Genomic DNA, 16,043 nt, shown 5'->3' with positions numbered 1-16,043 from the left:
GTGCCTCTCAGGGTGTTAATTTTGGCGTGGAGCAGCAGATTGCTGGTTTATTGTGTAAAAGATGGATGTTTTTCCACCAGAAAGTCTGGCTTGGTCTGTTCTCCCAGCCACAGTGGATGTGTCAGGTTCTTTTGTCTTTTAATTTATGTATTGATCTATCAGGGGCTCAGATTGGTAAGGGGAAAAAAGGGATCAGAAAGCACGGGGCAAATGTGAAGTGCAGGAATTGTTTCCATGCTGAGATTCCAGGGGAAGGGAGCAGCAATGAACCATTTGGATGTGGAGCTGTCGGTGCAGACAGGAGGGGAGCAGCTCTCGTTTGAGAGGATCTGAAATGTGCAAACACAGATCTGGCCTGAAGTCCAAAATCCCATAAACCCCACCCCAGACTCATTTCCTTGGCTCACAAATCCTGTGGGAAGAGGCCCCCAGAGTCTGATGGATCCCACCCATAAATACCTACGGATATTCCACAGGAAAATCAGCTCTGGCTGCTGCTCCAGGTTCTCCTGCATTCCCTGGCTGTGAGGAGGGTGGGGGGGGCACTTCAAAATTCTGCTTTTTGGGCAAAGCTTCAGCCTTGTGCTGTGAGTCTGCAGCACCCAGGCACCTGAGAACTGCAAATCCTCCTGTTCCCCAGGCAGGAGAGCTGCTGGGAAATAAAACTCCCTTCCCATTTGGCCGTGCACTGACTTGGCCAGGGCAGCTGCTCTGATTTTGGGTGGCCCAAGAGCTCTGCACTGAGAATTATTTGCTCCTTGTGGGAACAGGCTCAGCGTGGGGACTGTCACAAGCCCATTCATTTTGTTTATTTGATATTGGGGAAGTCCTATTCCTTTAAGAGGATTTCCATCCTTCAACTCCACCCCTCGTGACACTTCCAAGCCACATTTTGTCTTGAAAGGGTGGGAGTATTTTTAACCATATCACGCCAGGGAAGTATTAATAGCACAATGGGCTGGCTGAGCTGCCAGTGGAGCTGAGTCCATATTTTAAATTCAAGCAACTAATTAGGAGCTGGGGGATAATTAGTGCTATACCCAGCTTTTCTTCAGCTCCCCCCCACTCCATTATCAAAGCTCCACGGTGAACGTCTGTGCTGGAATGTTCTGTTGAATATTTTATTGCTCCTCCTTGCATTGCTATTCCATGGATCCTTCTCAGGATCCCACCCCAGCTGCAGCAGCTGGCTCTGGAGCTCTGGGGATGGAACCAGTGATGGAAAAAGCCCAGAGCCCAAACCCTGGCCCTGGTGGGGCTCACAGCTGGGAGCAGCCGGGTTATTTTAGGGCTGAGATGTTTGGGGGCTGATGGAATAGCAGGAGAGCCCGGTGCTGCACGCCGAGAAACGGGTCAGGGCGTGCGTGGCAGCCAGGAGATCACCAGGAAGGCTCCCAAAATGTGTCTGGGGGCACGGGGAGGCTGGGGGGGCAGCAGCACCTGTGCTGGTTTTGGGCAGGAGAACACACCTGCAGGGATGGGAACAGTGATCTGTGCTGGTTTTGGGCAGGAGAACACACCTGCAGGGATGGGGATGCTGAACACACCTGCAGGGATGGGGACATTGACCTGTGCTGGTTTTGGGCAAGAGAACATCTGCAGGGATGGGAACATTGACCTGTGCTGGTTTTGGGCAGGAGAATACACCTGCAGGGATGGGGACATTGAGCTGTGCTGGTTTCAGCAGGAGAAAACACCTGCAGGGATGGGAACATTGACCTGTGCTGGTTTTGGGCAGGAGAACATCTGCAGGGATGGGGACATTGACCTGTGCTGGTTTTGGGGCAGGAGAACACATCTGCAGGGATGGGAACAATGATCTGTGCTGGTTTTGGGCAGGAGAACACACCTGCAGGGATGGGGACATTGATCTGTGCTGGTTTTGGGCAGGAGAACACACCTGCAGGGATGGGAACAGTGATCTGTGCTGGTTTTGGGAAGGAGAACACACCTGCAGGGATGGGGATGCTGAACACACCTTTAGGACCGGGGATGCTGAACACACCTGCAGGGATGGGAACATTGACCTGTGCTGGTTTTGGGCAGGAGAACACACCTGCAGGGATGGGGATGTTGAGAACACACCTGCAGGGATGGGAACATTGATCTGTGCTGGTTTTGGGCAGGAGAACATCTGCAGGGATGGGGATGTTGAGAACACACCTGCAGGGATGGGAACATTGACCTGTGCTGGTTTTGGGCAAGAGAACATCTGCAGGGATGGGCATGCTGAACACACCTGCAGGGATGGGAACATTGACCTGTGCTGCTTTTGGGCAGGAGAACACCTACAGGGCCGGGGATGCTGAACACACCTGCAGGGATAAAGATGCTGAGAACACACCCACAGGGATGGGGATCCTGAACACACCTACAGGGCCAGGGATGCTGAACACACCTGCAGGGATGGGGATGCTGAACACACCTGCAGGGCCGGGGATGTTGGACACACCTTTAGGACCGGGATGCTGAACACACCTGCAGGGATGGGGATGTTGGACACACCTGCAGGGATGAAGATGCTGAACACACCCACAGGGATGAAGATGCTGAACACACCTGCAGGGACAGGGATGCTGAACACACCTTTAGGACCGGGGATGCTGAACACACCTGGAGGGATGGGGATGCTGAACACACCCACAGGGATGAAGATGCTGAACACACCTGCAGGGATGGGGATGCTGAACACATCTTTAGGACCGGGGATGTTGGACACACCTGCAGGGATGGGGATGCTGGACACACCTGCAGGGTTGGAGATGTTGGACACACCTGCAGGGATAAAGATGCTGGACACACCTGCAGGGACAGGGATGTCCTGCCGGCTCGGGGGTGCAGGGGGGAGCCCGCCCTGCCCAGGCAGCGCTGCCGGGCGGATCCTCTGCTCTCTATTAATAGTCGGGCTTGTGACAGAACCCCCCCTCGCCCCTGCCTCTCCCCAGCCATCTGCTCCCAAGAAACTTGTGGAATTCTCGCTGTGTCTGTAGGAGGGGCAGCTGGGGCTGGGGGAGAGCAGCAGGCAGGGCTTTGGGGCTGCAAAACCCCATTTTCCCAGGAATTAAAGGGTGGGAAACAGCCACGGGCAGGCTGGGAAGGAAATTCTGCCCTGCCCGGCCCAGGCTGGCTCAGGGGATGGAGCTGCTCGTGGTGACAAACCCTTAATTCAGGGTTTGTGGCCCTTTCTGAGTGTTTGGGTGTTTTTTTTAGGAGGGATGCAGTGTTCCTGCAGCCTCTCTATTTCATTAATATCTTTAACATTAATACCTAACATTCTCCTTGTGCTCCAGAGCCCTGTCACCCCCATCCCCGCAGGATCTGGGTACCAGGCAGTGCAGCCCCCCGTGGCTGAATGTGACATTTGGGGGCTCTGTTGCCCCAATATCAAAGCAATTAATTGATATTTCCGGCCCTCTCCCTGCAGGCGTGGTCGCCATCTGTGCTCAGCGCTTTTCCTCCTCTCATTTAAAGGAGGAATTAACAGATTTCGGGTGAATTTCTCAAAGAAAACAACCTGTCTGATCCGCAAAAATTCAATTATTTCCAACAGCGCATTGGGAGGTGCAAATTTATTCAGAGAGGAACGTTTTCTTAATGGTGTTTTTCAGCATAAATATAGTACCAGCCTAAACATCTCCAGTAAACAAATATCAATTATCTTAAACGTTTCCTGCCTGTGGAAAAGCTTTCTTTGTGAAGGAGACACTCCCTAAAAAATCTTGGTTTGTTCTGCAGTTCCACGGGCTCCTCGGCTGCGATTGGATTAAAATGAATTTTTATTTTAGATCAAGAATTTTTAAAGTTGGAAAAAAACCTCTGAGATCATTGAGTGGATGGAAAGAGACCTTGCAGCCCCTCTCCACTTCTGAGTTCCTTTTAAAATACTGCTTTGTCCTGGTTATTAAATCTCTCAAACTCATCCACTTGGGTCAGGGAATAGATTGGATTTCTGGTTTTAAAATAAACTTTGCTAATTCAGGGCTGCTGCCAGCCTGGGAGTATCACTAACCAAGGTGCTCTAAACCATCCTCTGACTAACAAATAAGCTGTCAGCCCCTCCACCAGTGCTTAAGGCTGGCAACTCAATGCTCAGAAACCACATTTTCTTACTGGAGATTAAATATTTTTGCAAGTTGAAAGAGCTGCCGTGGGCTGAGTTGTCACCTAATTATGTCAGTCTCTTCGTGGGGCGTTTTGATAAGCACATCAGAGCAGAGGCTTTAATCTTTGGGCTAAATCTGCTCCCAAATTCACACCCCGCAGGGTTCCTCTGCTGGGACCTGGATTTTGGGGTTTCACCCGGAGCAGGGTGGAGCTGAGGGGCCTCAGGTTTGGTTTTTGGTGGGGTTGAGCCCCCCTGGAGCATTGAGGGGAACGGTTTGGAGAGCCACTGGTCATATTCCTGATTTACAGAGCCTTTGTCCTTGCTGCTCTGGGAAAATCTCCTGCTGTGATCCTTTATTTTCCTCAAAAGGCAGAAATTCACCTGGCAGAAATTCATTCTGATGTTAAATTTGGGCTCAAAATGGTGTTTTTCTTCTCAAACCTGTTTTGGGGCTAAATGTGATGTGTTGGAGGATGTTTCTCCCAGTGCTGCCTGCTGTATTAGTGGTAAAACTGGAATTAAAGCAAAAAAACCAGCTTTGGTTGGTGATAAGGAATCCAGTAGATAAAAACTACCCCAGCCACATGCTGAGGAGGGAAGAGTCTGTTTGGAACCGCAGTAAATGTGTCAATAAACACAAATCAAATGCAAATTAAATAAAAGCTTTTCATACACTCCATTCTCCTCGAGACCAGACAAAAATAAACGCCACATAAACAAATGGGGTTTATGAAACGCTCCAAAAATAAAACCACTCTTGCAACAAGGCCAAAAAATGAGATTGCCTCCGTGTCTTTCCACCTGCTGGGAGCTCTTGTTCCTCTCTGTGCCACAACAGTGCTCCAAGATTTCGGTGCTGCGAAGGGGCTGGGGAAGAGCCTCATCCCAAAAGATGGGGCATGGAAAATCCCAGGGCTGGGAGCAGATCCCAAATCCTCTCCCCAGCCCTGTCAATAAGTTCCCTCTTACATAAGAGAGTTCTTACCCAAAGGAAATATTTTTGGCTTTTAGGCCAATCTGCAAAGGATTGGCTACAGCCAGATCTTTTTTCTTTTTAATTTTTTTTTTCTTCTTTTTTTTTTTCCTTTTTTCCCCAGAAGATCATCTGAGAAGTGCTGGCATGACTCCTCACTTTCTCTGCATCCCTTCTTCAAAGGCTGTAAAGGGAATTTCCCCCTCCCCTCCCCTTGAGCGCTGCCTTGAGGCCCTCACACAGGTACCAAAAGCCCAGCAAGCCTTGTTTCCTCTGGGAAATTTGGGGATCATCCCAGGATAAACTCATTGATTTGACTCAAAACATTGATTAAAGCCTCCAACCCAGTGTTGGGCTGCACGGGTGATAATTAATAAATAATTAATAAAAATAAATAGTAATAGAAAATAATAATGAAGTAAAACACAGCCTGGTGGCAGGGACTCCCAGCTGCCTTGTCCCCCACAGCGTTCCACCCAAATATTCCTTGGAAAACACGTGTGCTGTGGGTGCCACGGGTGTGATTCCCCTGGCACGGAGCTGGGAAAACCACGGAGCCACCAGGGACCATCCCCAAGGGCCCAGCAGCCCTTCAGGGCTCAGATCTGGGACCTGGCACCCCAAAAATGCCAGTGAAGGGTTCCTCCACGCCGCTGGAAAATGGCTCTGCCCGTGCCCACCCTGCCTCTCCCAGCTCTGGCAGCTCGGCTGGATGTGGTTTCCATGGAAATAGACGTCAGATCGGCAAAAAACAGGGCCAGTGTTTAAAATAATCTCTGTTTTGAAAGCTTCCTGCCTTTCTGTCACAATATTAACCTTCCCCAAGGTAGGATCCCTTTCTTTTGGGTGCAAAATCTTTGGGTTTAAGGGGGTGCACGGCAAGGGGGGGGTCCCAGAAAAGTGGTTTTTTTTGGGATTGAGGGTGTGGAGGCTGCTGGGCTGGGGCTGCAGCGGGGATGCTGCTGGGTGTCCATCTGCCTTTTGTGTGGGGTGGCTCCTGGTGTGGAAACCAGCACGGGATTCACCCCGTGGGCACGGAGTGAGGCTGTTGGGAGCACCTTTGGGAGGGAGATGCTTCCAGAGGCAGATTCCTACGGAGCCACCGTGCCCGTCCCACGGCGTCTGCACAAGTGGGTGGCCCCCAAAACACTGTGGGGCCACAGACCCTCCGTGGGGCTCTCCCGTGGTGGCTGTGACCCTGAGATGACCAAAGGGACTCGGTGGTCATCTTGATGATGACCAAGAGCCCTGAGGTGACCAAGGTCTCAAGGCAAGTGGCCGTGGCTCTGAGGTAGCCATAGCACAAAGATCTGTGGCCATGCCTCTGAGGTGACCATGGCTCTGGGGTTACCATGGCCATGAGGTGACCATGGCTTTGAGGTGACTGTGGATCTAGGGTTACCATGGATCTCAGGTGACCATGGATCTGAGGTGACCATGATCCTGTGGTGACCAAAGCTCTGGGTGACCATGGCCATGAAGTGACCATGGCCTTGAGGTGACCATGGCCTTGAGGTGACCATGGCTTTGAGGTGATTGTGGCTGTGAGGTGGCCATGTCCATGAGGTGACCATGGCTTTGAGGTGATTGTGGCTGTGAGGTGGCCATGTCCATGAGGTGACCATGGCTGTGAGGTGACCATGGCTGTGAGGTGATCATGGCTGTGAGGTGATCATGGCTGTGAGGTGACCATGGCTGTGAGGTGACCATGGCTGTGAGGTGACCATGGCTTTGAGGTGATTGTGGCTGTGAGGTGGCCATGTCCATGAGGTGACCATGGCTTTGAGGTGATTGTGGCTGTGAGGTGGCCATGTCCCTGAGGTGACCATGGCTTTGAGGTGATTGTGGCTGTGCGGTGGCCATGTCCCTGAGGTAACCATGGCTTTGAGGTGATTGTGGCTGTGAGGTGGCCATGTCCATGAGGTGATCATGGCTTTGAGGTGATTGTGGCTGTGAGGTGGCCATGTCCATGAGGTGACCGCAGCTCTGGTCATCCCAGCCAGAGCTCCACTCTGACCATTCCCCTGGTCGGGCCGGACACCCCTGACCGCAGCATGGGCCTGATGCCCCTGTCCGCAGCCACAGAGGGGGCAGAGCGGGATCCAGCGCGGGGCCCTGGGTGCCGGGGGGTCCCTGAGGGAGGGTTGGGGGATCGCGGTTCGGCCCCGCACCCCCGGGCCGGCCCGGGCCGGGCGCGGCGGCGAACTACAACTCCCGGCATGCCCCGCGCGGCTCGGGCGGGAGGGGGGGTGGGCGCGAGCCCCCCACATCCCCCCTCCCCACACCCCCCCAGCCCGGCGGGCGGCACGTGCCGGCGGGCTCGGCCAATCGGGGCGGGGCGGGGCGGGTCACGTGCCTTTGTTTGGCGCTTTTGTGCGCGGCGGGGCGGGCGCGAGCGGAGTGTGGCCGGAGCGGCGGCGCGGGCAGGTGGGTGCGCGGCGGGGCCGCTGCTGCGGGGGGAGCGGGCACGGGCGGGCCGCGGGGCCACCCCCGCCCTGCCCCGCCGCACCGTCCGCGTCTCGAGAAGGCGGAGGAAGGAGAGGCGAAGTGTCGGTGCTTCACGGCGCCCCGTTGATATAGGGGCGGCGGCGGGGGTGCCGAGGGTGGGTGTCAAGGTGAGGGGCGGGGGTGCTGCGCGGCGCCGCTCGGGCGCTCGGGGGTCGCTTTTGTCCCCGCTCGCGGCCAGCGCGTCGCCGCCCGGTTTTGGAGCGTTGCGGTGACAAAGGGAAGGCAGACAATGGTGGGGGGGATTCCTCGCGTGTGTCCCTGGCGCCCCCATCGCGGAGGGGAAGGGGGTGGCTATTGTCCCCTCAGCGAGGGGCGACGCCCTACCCGCGGCAGCGGCGCCCCCTCCCCTCCCCGCCATTGTTAGTGGGGAAGGGGCGGTATCCGGGCGGCCGCGCCCGGGCGCCATCCAGCCGTGCGGGGAGCCTGTCGGAGCCCCGTGTCCCCCCCGGTTCTGCCGGTCCCCGCGGCCCCCGAGGGGCCGGGGCGGGCGGGGTGTGGGCGTGGGGGGGGCCCGCACCTGAGGCGGGGGGCGGCAGGTGCCCGGATGTTGGCGCTGGCCCCGCCCCCTCGCTCGAGCCCCCTCGCGCGGGCGCGCGCGCGCTCTCCCCGGCGGTTTGAATTCGGTGCGGCCGGCGGGGCGGGGGCGGGGCCTGCGCGGGCGCCTCGCCGCTGATTGGCTGCGGGCGCGGAGGGGCGGGGCCGGCAGCGCGCGGTCCCCGCTCCGCGCCCCGGCCCCGCCCGGACCGCGATCTGCGCTCCTCCAGCCCCTAAAACCCCCCTTATTTATTGATTTATATATTTATTTATCTATTCATCCAACTATTTTAATTCTATCTAGACCTTTTTCTGATTTTTTTTTTTTTTTTTTTTTTACCGCGCCCCGTTTTCGCGAGGCGTCCTGGGCGGTGTACGCCCTCGCTTGTCTGCCGCGGTGTGAAGCATCTGACTTGGGCTGCGCAATTAAAACCGAATTTTAAATGAGCTCGGTTGCGCACATTTCAGATCCTTCGGGAGTGGCAGGAATCCTGGCTGTGCTGTCCTGTGGTGCGTTATTTTTTTATTCGGCGAGGTGTGTGAGAGCAGTGAGATCCCTCTAGCACCGTGGTAAAACGGGGTCTTTGTTCGAGTACCTGAAGGTGGAATAAAACAGATTGAAGATGCTCGAATATCACACTGATCTTGCAACGCCAGTAATTCCATAACCTCTCCAGTATTCCCAGCACTGGCCATCAGCTCCAGGAAATGCCTGGAATCACTGACTGCAGTGACCTACCTTGTCTGCCTTTTGTTCAGCAGCAATAATTCTGTTTAGCAGTTTTTATTGGAAGGAGCAGCATCCCTGTTCTGGCTGTTGAAAGGCACATCTCTTTGTTATCTAGGGACCCACCTGACTGACCTTCTCCCAGGCTTGGCTTCTGGACTTTGATTTTCTTGGCCATGGCTACTTCTGGTAGGTAGAATTCTGTGCTAAATGCTCTTTTTTTTTTTTTTTTGCCTCCTAATTTCCTTGGGACTAACTTAAAAACCAAATCTAGTGAAGTAAGCTGCTGTCACCGAGCTTTTCTCCCATCTTGGGCGAGGCTGTTGAAGCTGGGTGGTTGTGAAAACAGCCCAAAAGAGGAGTCTGGCAGCAGATGGGCTGCAGCTCCCTGCAGCCATCTGCTCCCTCGGCAGAGCTGGCTGTCACCGAGACATCTCGGGGACCACGCGGCTGCAGCTGACACCGTGCAGGGCTGGGGGAGAGAGCCCTGCCTGCAGATTTCTCCAAAAATTGCTTTTTTTCCTTCTTTGCTCTCTCAGGTTGCAGGCAAACGCCTGGAATTTCATCCCTAGGTTTGTCACTGGAGGGAGAATGATTTTTGATTTGTTGTCACCACTTGGGATGTTGAGGGCTGAATTAGAACATGAGGTGCATGGGTGATGTAGGATCAAGGAAGGGTGGCAAAGGAAAAATTTCCACATTTTTAACAGTATTGCTGCTCTGAAAACAAACCTCCTGTCTCGTCTGCCCTTCCTCAGGGACCTTTGTGGTGCTGAATTTTGGAAGGCTGCTTTTAACATCCCCTGAGCCAGTTCCTGCATGAAATACTCGTTTTGGTGGCTTTTTCCCCTCTGTTCCCAGACATCCAAGTGAAGGAGCTGGAGAAGCGAGCCTCGGGGCAGGCCTTTGAGCTGATCCTCAGCCCCCGCTCCAAAGAAGCCGTGGCAGAGTTCCCTCTGTCTCCCCCCAAGAAGAAGGATGTCTCACTGGAGGAGATCCAGAAGAAGTTGGAAGCAGCAGAGGAGAGACGCAAGGTAAATCTGGAGCAGCTGAAGTGAGCTCTGCTCCACCACTTTTGAGGGGGTTTGGGGCTCTTTTTTTATTTGTTTCTTGGGATAAGTGGTTTTTTTTATGGTAAATTGAATATTATTAATGAAATCCCTGGGGCTCTTACAAAGCTTTATGGTCATGGTTTTGGTACCAAAGAGATTCTGAAGAAAAACTGGGAGGAATGAAGCTGAGAGGGGCAGCTCTTTCAGGAAGAAGCTGTTTTTCTTGTCTTTTAACACCAGAACAGATGAATTTTCTCCCAGAAAATGCAGCAGTGAGTCTGTAATGAGAAGTTGGGGAATAAATTGTCTGAGTGATGAAAGACGTGGCTGGGGGCGCAGCCTGGAGCCCTTGAGGGTGGCGAGGCTTTGATTGAAGTGAGCCTGACCTGAATCTCAGAGATTCACCACTCTGGGCAGGGAGGATCTTCAAGGAAAGTCTTTCCATGTTGACATCAAAAACAATCAGTGTTCCCTCCCCAGAAAAATCCCATTTAACAAGACCTGCAGGCAGTGACAGACGCTGAGCTTTGCAGGTGGATGTGGTGAAGTGCAGGTGCTGTGGGAGGGTGGGGGAGCCCCCGTGGGGTTCCCCGCCGTGCCCTCACCCCCTGGCCCGTGTCCCGCCAGTCCCACGAGGCAGAAGTGCTGAAGCAGCTGGCCGAGAAGCGGGAGCACGAGAAGGAGGTGCTGCAGAAAGCCATCGAGGAGAACAACAACTTCAGCAAAATGGCAGAGGAGAAGCTGACCCACAAAATGGAAGCCAACAAAGAGAACCGTGAGGCACAAATGGCTGCCAAGCTGGAGCGCTTGCGGGAGAAGGTGGGTGTGGAGCCCTGCCAGAGGGAGCTGTCCCTGCTCCCTGCTGGCAACAGGAGGTAAAACCCCCCCAAAAAACCTCCCCACCAGGAGGGCTGCCCCGAGCTGTGGTGGCAGTGTGGCTGTGGGATGTGCCAAAGGCTCTGCAGCGCTCCAGCTGGCTGGAGCTGAGCAGCCTCTGCCCCCTGTGCCCCTCCTGGGTGGGAAGCCCTTCCCAGGGTCTCCTTTCCCTGGAGCTCACTGCTCCTGCTGCTGTTTTTCAGGACAAGCACGTGGAAGAGGTTCGAAAGAACAAAGAGGGCAAAGACCCCGGCGAGGCCGAGACCGACTGACTCCGTTCTGGAAACTGACTCTCCCCCTCCTCCAAATATCCAAAGACTGTACTGGCCAGTGGTTTTCTCTTTGCTTTTGGTTCAGTTATATATATATATTTTTTTTTTTACGTTTCTTAGAAACTGATGTAGAGCTGTAAAATTAGATCCAAACTGTACACTTGCTTTGGGGGCTAGAGGGGAGACCTTCCATGTGTCACTTTTCTAAAGTGTTGTCTTTCCAGTGTAGCTTTTTCTTCTTGTTGCATCCTTTTCTACGCCAGTGCACTCGCTCCTGGGTTGATGGCGAGTACTGTATCAGCTCTGTAAGACCTTTGTGCAAGGAATCTGTAGTAACTGTTCCATGCTGAATATCTGTTACACTTCAAACAAAAATCTCTGACTGTCCAGTCTGCTAAAATACTGCTGTAACCGAGTGACTCAATAAAGCTGCACAGTGCTGTTATCTGCCTGCCTTCCTCAGGAGCCAGGGCCAGCGCCCGCCCTTGTCCTGTGCCTGTGACAATCGGAGCCTTGTGTGACACCTCAGCCCGGGCCAGCTGCGGGCTCTTTGTGTCCCGGGGCCCTGAGCCACCTCCCCGTGCTGCTGGGCCATCCAACAAGCGGCCCTTGTTGCCCAGAGCTCTGGGGGGACGTGTGTGGCACAGGGAGGGACAGCGGGGCCCACTGGGGCTGCCCCAAGGGGAAAGGCTCTGGGGGAGAAGAATCATTTCTGTCCTGGTGTGCCCAGGGGTGCTGGGGTAGAGCAGCACCTGCCCACAGCCTGATCTGCCTGTTCCTTCTGGCTGGGGGAAGCGGGATGAGCTCAGGAACGATGACTTCTAGGTGCATTTGGAACAAAATCGCTGTGTTGAACCCCAAACCCTTCCCCTGGGGATCCCCACAGGTATCTGGGCTGCCCTGGGGGTGTGAGCAGGCACCTCTCCCAAAAACACCCTGTGGAGGTGACACTGCTCTCAGTCCTTCCTCTGGCCTTGATCCTGGCTTGGCTCCCAGGTTTGTTTTCAATTTAACTCTGCAACCGGAGCACCTGAAGATGGAAAATCCGTAGGGAGTTGGTTTTTTAAGAGACTCACGGAGTCCTGGACTGTGGTCTGGGGTGTGTTGGAGCATCACTTCGGGAAGCTTTTCCTGTGTCCCGGAGGAGCAGCGGGACACAGCCCGGGAGCGAGGGAATTCCAGCGGGTTGGGATGCTCGAGGTGCAGAGAGGCTGTGCTGCTCTCTGCTGGGGAGAGATGGGTCTGTCCAAAAATAGGGTCAGATCTGCTCGGGTGTGGGGTCAGGGTCTGTCCAGGAATGGGGTCAGGGTCTGCCCAGGAATGGGGTCAGGGTCTGCTCGGGTGTGGGCTCGGGGTCTGTCCAAAAATGGGGTCAGGATCTGCTTGGGTGTGGGGTCAGGGTCTGCCCAGGAATGGGGTCAGGGTCTGTCCAGGAATGGGGGTCAGGATCTGCTCAGGTGTGGGGTCAGGGTCTGCTCGGGTGTGGGGTCAGGGTCTGCCCCATGGGCTGAGCACAGCAGAACAGGGCTGAACTTTGAGCCAAAGCTTGCGAGTGCACCCAGGAGAGAGGCTGAACGCCTGGCACGGTGTAATGGAGGCTGGAGGGAGCCCCGGAGCAGCTCCCGAGTACAAAATGAGGCGCAATCAGCAATCAAAACCCCCCCAGATCTTCATTTTAATGTAGTTTTACCTGCTGAGGAAAGAGCGCCCCGAATGCCACGTGGGGATTTTTCTCTTCTCTCCAAACGTGGGGGAGGAGAATGGCAGCTCTGCCAAACCCCGAATGGTGCTGGAGCCCAAATGGATGCTAAATGTGAGGTTTAGGCTTGCCAGAGCTGTCAGCGCTCGGCGCGGGGCCTTCTGTTCCCTCCTCTCCCTTCTGCTGCCCATGTCTGCGAGCTGAGCCGGGGCTCAGGCGGCTCTGGGGGCTCGGGGTGCTCCTGGGGGGATTCTGAGGGGTGGGAAGAGGGAGAGGACAGCAGTGACCTGCGGGAGGGGAACGATCAGGGCAGGAAACCAGAACTGAGTCCCTGTGGGGAGAGCTGGGCTGGAACAGGTTCATTAAAAATAATAATAATAATAAAAATATACATATATATATAAAAAAGGCTTCTTCCAGCTGCCGAGGGAGGGAGGGAAAGATGAGAAGGGAGGAGCAGCGGCTCGGAGCAGCTCCAAGGGGCTGCGGGGCCGCGACCCCCGGGACCCCCGGCCGGGCGGAGGAAGCAGCGGGACCGGACCGGGTCCGTTCAGCCCGGACCGGGTCCGTTCAGCCCGGCTGGGTCCGTTCTGCAGCTCCCGGGGACGGTAACGGAACCAAAGCCCGGCTCATCCCCACCCTGCTCACCCCAGGGGAGGGAGAACCATCCCGGGCTGGCCGGGCTCGGCGGGGACTCGGGGGCTGAGCGGAGCCGGGTGGTTTGAAAATGAAATTGGCTGTGCTTTGGGAGGTTTTTGGCGGCTGTGCCGCTGTGTGGCGGCAGCAAACAGGGATGGAAACAGCCGGGGGCGAGTCTTTATCATCCCAGAAAAATCCAGCGGGAGCGCTGGGTGCTGCTGGGCAAAGGAAACGCTGCGCAGGAAATCAGCAGCGCTGCCGCAGCTCGTGGGGAGGTGCAGGGTGTTATTTGGAGTACGAGGCAATGGAGGATTTCCAGGATGTGCTCCCTTCATAAGCACTGCAAGGCTCGGTGGCCAGGAAGAGCTCGGCGAATTTAATCCTGCTGAAGAAAACACCGCTCTCTTTCCTGACACGGCTTCTCCCCGAGCAGAGCCAGAAATTTCCCGCAGGAATTTCTCTTCTGGGAGGGGGTCGAGCTGAGCTGAGCCCCCTCCCCGGCACTGAGGCAAGTTCTCCGGGCAGCGTTTGTTCGGAGGTCAGAAAGGCTGAACTGGGCACCTTCAGCTCGGGGCTGTTGCGGTTCAGAGCAGAAGTTCAAGGGGTGAACTCTTCCCTGGCAGCCCCAGAAAGTCGCAGCTTCCCGGGAGGGTTCAGGGTTGGCACAGCCCGGTGCCAGGTGCTGCCCCAGCCGGGGGGCAAAGGGAGGGAAATGGAGCAGCAAAGAGCCTGCTTGGGTTTTTTTTTTCTGCATCTGTGCCCCTTGGATTCAGGCAGGAATGAGTTACAGCCTGACTTTGATGAGGAAATTACAGAGGTTTTTAAAACAAACAGTCCCATCCCCACCTCCTCCTGATCCCAAACTTTAAAGAGTTTTCCTGTCCCTGAAACGAGGGCACTGCCCGGGGTTGAGGCACAGATCAGCACTGGAGCTGGACGTGAATCAGGTTTTCTTCAGGACTTGTCTGAGCAAGAGCAGGTAAAGAATCTCAATAAGGTTTTATGAAAAGGCCAAACGAGCTGGCAGGGCTGCCTCTCACTGGGTAAGGACAGCAGCTTCCAAAAGGTAAATATGGAGATTCCTGCTCACAAAGATTCTGCTGCTGGACTTTGGTGGTGCAACAGGGCCACGATGTGGGAAGCTGTTTGGAAAATCAGGAGCTGGAAAAAGGAGGTAAAACTCCAAATGCAGGAGTTGCAACCTCTGTTACTTACTGGTATTTGTAAGGACAGACACTGCAAACAGTTTACAGGAAGGGGAATCTGGAGTGGGAGGTTTGTTTGGGATGCTTGGCTTGTTTAGCAGTTCCCAAACTACAGCGAAAGGGGTGAGCCAGGCACTGCTGTGTCCTGGTGGGTTCATAATTGTCATTTAACCCCAGACTCGTGTCCTCGGGGCTCTCCACACAGCTGAGGCACCTCAGGGGTTCTTAAATGTCCCTTCAGCCTCCTTTCTGTCACTGCTGCTGGGGATTCCACGGAGGAAATCCCCAACCAGAGCATTTCAACACCCCCTGCTCGTTGGTTATTATATTAAAACCCCTCCTAAACCTCACAGCAAAACTTCCTCTCCTTCCCAAAAAGGAAATTTCGCAGAGTGAGGACCTACCAGAGGAGTTTGGCCATGGCCACGGCGGTGCCGGGGAAGCTCAGCCAGCTCTCCATCACCGTGAGCAGCACCAGGAGGCCCTCAACATCTGGTGCTCTTCTTCCTCGTCGCGGCCTTCTTCTTCTCCCATCCCTACCCCGAGAAGTGGTTCCCTGGGAAGTGCCACTTCTTTGGGCAGAGCCACCAGATCTTCCACGTGTTCCTGGTGCTCTGCACGCTGGCGCAGATCGAGGCCGTGGTGCTGGACTATGAGTCCAGGAGGGAGATCTACTCCTCCCTGCAGCGGGACCTGGCTTACGACTTCTCTGCCCTGTTCCTGGCCACTGTCACCTGCTCTGTCCTCACGGCCACCTACATGGCCCAAAGGGTGAAGAACAAGCTGGGCCTCAAGGAAGAGTAAAGAAGGAGTGAGCTCAACCCAAATCCAGCCCCAAGCCTCCAACTGCTGCTTCATGAACTGTTACTCAGCAAGTGCTTTCTGTAGGAATGAAAGAGATGCTTTTAATGCTTTTTAAATCCAGCCTACGTTACAGCTTGCTCATAGAATGGTACACAGGTTTAGTTCACATGTGAATAAACAGTTGGAACAAAGTGTCCTGTGTGCCCTGAGGGGCTGGGGAGGGCTCTCGGCTGCCAGGTCTCCCAGCACCAGATAAGGAGAGGCCATCTGGCCCCTGTTCGACTCTAAACCGTGGAAACAGACCAAGGTGAGGCTGTTTAAACCACTAAGGTAACAAAATAATTGAATATCACTTCAGGCCCCTCCTGTTAGGTGAGGGAGTTGTTCAGAACTGTCCATGCAGTGGCAGGGCCATGTCCTTGATGCCGCGGGAGCAGGATGGGCCCAGCTCTGTCGCTGAAGGCGCAGGGAGAGGAGGGGTTGGTGCGATGGGGAGCCCCAGCAGCGGGTCAGGGCTGGGAACAGGCGGGGATGGACATCCCGCTGTGGATCCGGGGAGAAACACGGAACTGCTACAACGACCCCACCTCCGGCCGCGCTCCCGCTGCTCTGAGCGGGGCCCGATGCCGCCGCCCCTTATATAGGGCAG

The 16,043-nt window shown here is 55.1% G+C and overlaps 2 protein-coding genes across 6 annotated transcripts; both read left to right on the top strand.

The window, feature by feature from the left end:
- The first annotated feature begins 5,814 nt into the window (after window positions 1-5,814).
- On the top strand, window positions 5,815-11,492 carry STMN1 (stathmin 1). Of its 5 annotated transcripts, none has more exon segments than NM_001434461.1 (5): window positions 5,815-5,904; window positions 8,966-9,036; window positions 9,709-9,881; window positions 10,527-10,718; window positions 10,979-11,492. In NM_001434461.1, coding segments are annotated over 4 exon segments (447 nt in total). In that variant the 5' UTR covers window positions 5,815-5,904; window positions 8,966-9,023; the 3' UTR covers window positions 11,048-11,492.
- Window positions 11,330-15,585, top strand: PAQR7 (progestin and adipoQ receptor family member 7). Its single transcript, XM_072918068.1, has 2 exons — window positions 11,330-11,336; window positions 15,063-15,585. Exons 1-2 carry the CDS (start codon window positions 11,330-11,332, stop codon window positions 15,392-15,394), a joined length of 339 nt encoding a protein of 112 aa, XP_072774169.1. The 3' UTR covers window positions 15,395-15,585.
- Window positions 15,586-16,043: the final 458 nt, after the last annotated feature.

Source organism: Taeniopygia guttata, chromosome 23 (genome assembly GCF_048771995.1).
Source record: "Taeniopygia guttata chromosome 23, bTaeGut7.mat, whole genome shotgun sequence".
NCBI classification, from domain to species: domain Eukaryota; kingdom Metazoa; phylum Chordata; class Aves; order Passeriformes; family Estrildidae; genus Taeniopygia; species Taeniopygia guttata.
This window is presented reverse-complemented; position numbering and strand designations above follow the sequence as displayed.